The sequence below is a fragment of the Sinocyclocheilus grahami genome, unplaced genomic scaffold, assembly GCF_001515645.1.
Source record: "Sinocyclocheilus grahami isolate Dianchi unplaced genomic scaffold, SAMN03320097.WGS_v1.1 scaffold6543.1, whole genome shotgun sequence".
Lineage (NCBI taxonomy): Eukaryota > Metazoa > Chordata > Actinopteri > Cypriniformes > Cyprinidae > Sinocyclocheilus > Sinocyclocheilus grahami.
Genome location: NW_015510917.1, coordinates 7,984 through 11,200, shown reverse-complemented (window position 1 = coordinate 11,200; position 3,217 = coordinate 7,984). Strand labels below are relative to the sequence as shown.

At 37.2% G+C, this 3,217-nt stretch overlaps 1 protein-coding gene across 1 annotated transcript; it reads left to right on the top strand.

Annotated features, from left to right (window-relative positions):
- Positions 1–224: 224 nt before the first annotated feature.
- Positions 225–2,612, top strand: LOC107577603 (voltage-dependent R-type calcium channel subunit alpha-1E-like; the record flags this gene model as incomplete). The annotated part of the gene is made up of 5 exons (XM_016263658.1): positions 225–278; positions 1,758–1,847; positions 2,040–2,249; positions 2,346–2,458; positions 2,586–2,612. Coding segments are annotated over 5 exons (494 nt in total), but the record flags the coding sequence as incomplete, so codon positions are not given.
- Between the last annotated feature and the right edge of the window lie 605 nt (positions 2,613–3,217).

The following is a 3,217-nucleotide window of genomic DNA, read 5'->3' as shown; positions in this document are numbered from 1 at the left end:
TAGAAGCGGGAAAATCTGAAAATAAAAAGCAGTGCACATGATCAACAAATTTGCTTGCTTGTTTAGTGATCTAGAAAAAGTGCAAATCTTAAATATTTCTTATTCATTGGTTTCTTTGTTTAAATTTTACAAAATCCTATATAAATTAGATTTTTAAATGCTAGTTTTTCAGTGAATTGCAAGTGTACAACTTGATAAAATTCAAGTGCGTTTTTATTTTGCAGAGGAGGTGATGCTTGCAGAGGAGAACAAGAATTCAGGACCTTCTGCTTTGGATGGTGAGATGTTTGACCTCTTCTGTTTTTCTCTCATTTTCCCACGTAGATTGTGGGATGCAGTTTTTTAATTATGTGTCAGGGTTAGGGTCATATGATTATTTTGAACACACTAGTAAATACCCATTCTCTCGGTCCCAGATTTCATCATTTATTCAATAGCCTGTTCTGGTCCCATAAAACATCACAGGGATTGTATATTCAATAGACTGATGTCACAATAAACAGAACGCCATGATCCTGCTCATGGCACACATCTGTGAAGCGAAGACCCACCACATGACATCCGAACCCTATAGGCGACAGGTTTTTCCCCGAAATAAATTATTATTATTTTTTTTAATAAATGTTGATTGACAGCTTCCAAGAGGCTGTGTGAATGGAAAGCAGGCAGTTACCATGGTGAACTGTTATTTCGATTTCCCTGCTGTTCTGCTGTAAACGTCCCATCATACCATTTAAGATGATTTTCTTAAAAAACTGGGGCCTATATGGAAAACAATTTTTAGGGGGTCAGGAGAGACTGAGACCTGTTTTGGCCCTTGTAAATGAGGCTTGACAGCAGTAGGTATCCAGGTTGCACTCTGAAGAGAGTTTAAAACACAAAATGTAATTGCAGGCATTCGTATTTACTTCATTGACAACATGACAACAGCGAAATCTAACAAGCTGATTGCAATTGCAATTGCAATTTGCAATTGAATGCATCCATTAGTGCCAACTATTAGGCTAGATGCTTTGATAAATTGGGGAACTTTCAGTTGCTGCTGTCAAGCCTGTTATATTCTATAAATGCTTGAGAAGTAAATTATTACAACGGGGTGATGGCTGTACATTTGTCATATCATGTCCTAAGCTGGCTGCAGTTTTCAGTGATACATAGTTTCTCTGTAGGCACTTAAATAATAAATTCTGCAGGACTCAACAAAATCAAAGCCAACCAAAATATATTCAATGTTTATGAAAAGTTACCATCATTGATAAAATAAATAAATAAATAAAAAGTAAATATTTTCCAGATAATATTTTAATAATTTGCTTTAGGTTCAGTTTTTCTACCTACCCTGTGGCTACAGATGGAAATTAGCCACCCTGACACATTTTACATTGATTTTATGCATTATTTAAGTGCATTGTTCCTGATTAAATGATGATTAAATAAACAAATAAATACAAATAAAAAATGTATACATAGATTTTTTGAAGGTGATAAACATATTTGGAGTTACATAAAATGTGAATGATTTTTATTTCATTTATTTATAATTGGGAACATGTAATACAATAATTTCCCACACGACATGGACAGGACTATCCTTGGTGACATGACCAAAATGCAAATCAAGTGTCTGTCAATGTTTTATAACCCGTATATGCTTTTATTTCTGTTATATAAAAATAATCTGTTATTTCTTTAGTTTGAAATAAAAGAAATATAATAAGATAAGATCATGGGATAAATTATTTGGTATGTGTTCTCAGTGCTAAAAAGAGCCACCACAATAAAGAGAAGAGGGGTGGATGATGTTCGGAGAGCTCCAGAGGAACAGTATGCTGACATATCGTCTGTAGGTGAGTGGTTTCCTCCAACAAGTCTCCTTCATATCCTGTCTAGATGATGCTAAACATTTACCGACATGTCGTTATATGCATTTTTTCAGAATATCATTCACATACAGCTGAAATAATCTCCTTACTCAATCAAGAAGTATATAAAAGTGGATTAACTTGTTTTGCTTGTTCATAAATATTTTTGTCCGTCAGGGATGCCATTGAACACAGCCAGCATACGCAGTGCTAAAAGAGGACCAACGTCCTTTTTCCGTCGGAAAGAACGCATGCTAAGGATCTCTGTTCGCCGTATGGTGAAGACTCACACCTTCTACTGGATCGTTCTGAGTCTGGTGGCCCTCAACACTTTCTGTGTTGCCATCGTTCACCACAAGCAGCCTCAGTGGTTGTCTAGTCTCCTTTGTAAGACCACAAGCAAAATGAAACTTTTCTCTCTGTGGATATGCTGTCATACATGATCAATAGTCTTAACTTTAAAGTGATTCCTTTCTATTGCAGACTATGCAGAGTTCCTGTTTCTGGGCCTGTTTCTTACAGAGATGTTTCTCAAGATGTATGGACTTGGACCCAGACTCTATTTCCACTCCTCCTTCAACTGCTTTGATTTTGGCGTAAGTGTATTTCTGTCATCCATCCCATAATCTTCTTTGAAATGAAGATAGCACAACAGTGCAAGTGTCAAAGAGGATCAAGGTGGTGACTCCAAAAATGAGTGTTCATAAAAAATTTTTTATCAAGAATGATAAAAGCAGTGCAAAGAAATAAGAGTGGATGAAACCGTAAATCTAATTTGATCTTTTTTGAAGTTACGCTTCTCCACTCTGAGCACTATGAACTTGTCTCTAATGTCTATGTAAATTTGAGGACCCAGCACTGAATATCAATGTGTAGCTTTATTTAAAGGTGGGGTAAGCGATTTCTGGTAGCCAATGTTGACATTTGAAATCACCAAAACAAACACTCCCCCACCTCAAAAGGGTCTCGCCCCTATTTTGATAGCTCCGCCCCACACATACGTACGCAACCCAGGCAACGATTAGTTCTGTGAAACAAAGCAAAACCAATGTTACACCGTGTCTACACCGGATGCGAGTGGTGCGACAAAATACTATGGAACTCATTATAATCAGTGATGCTGTCTACACCATACATATATATACACATCTATGGTCTACACTGGATGCGGCGCGGCACGACACGACAAATCCCTGACAGAAAACTGCTGCTGCGTTCTATTCATGACGTATTGACAAATTTCAAATGATTTTCAACGGTCGCTTTGACGCATCTAGTGTACTAGACAGACTTTAGCTGTTGCGGCGCAGACACAGTGTTACTCACCTATCGAGAAGAAACAAAGCAACCTCGGC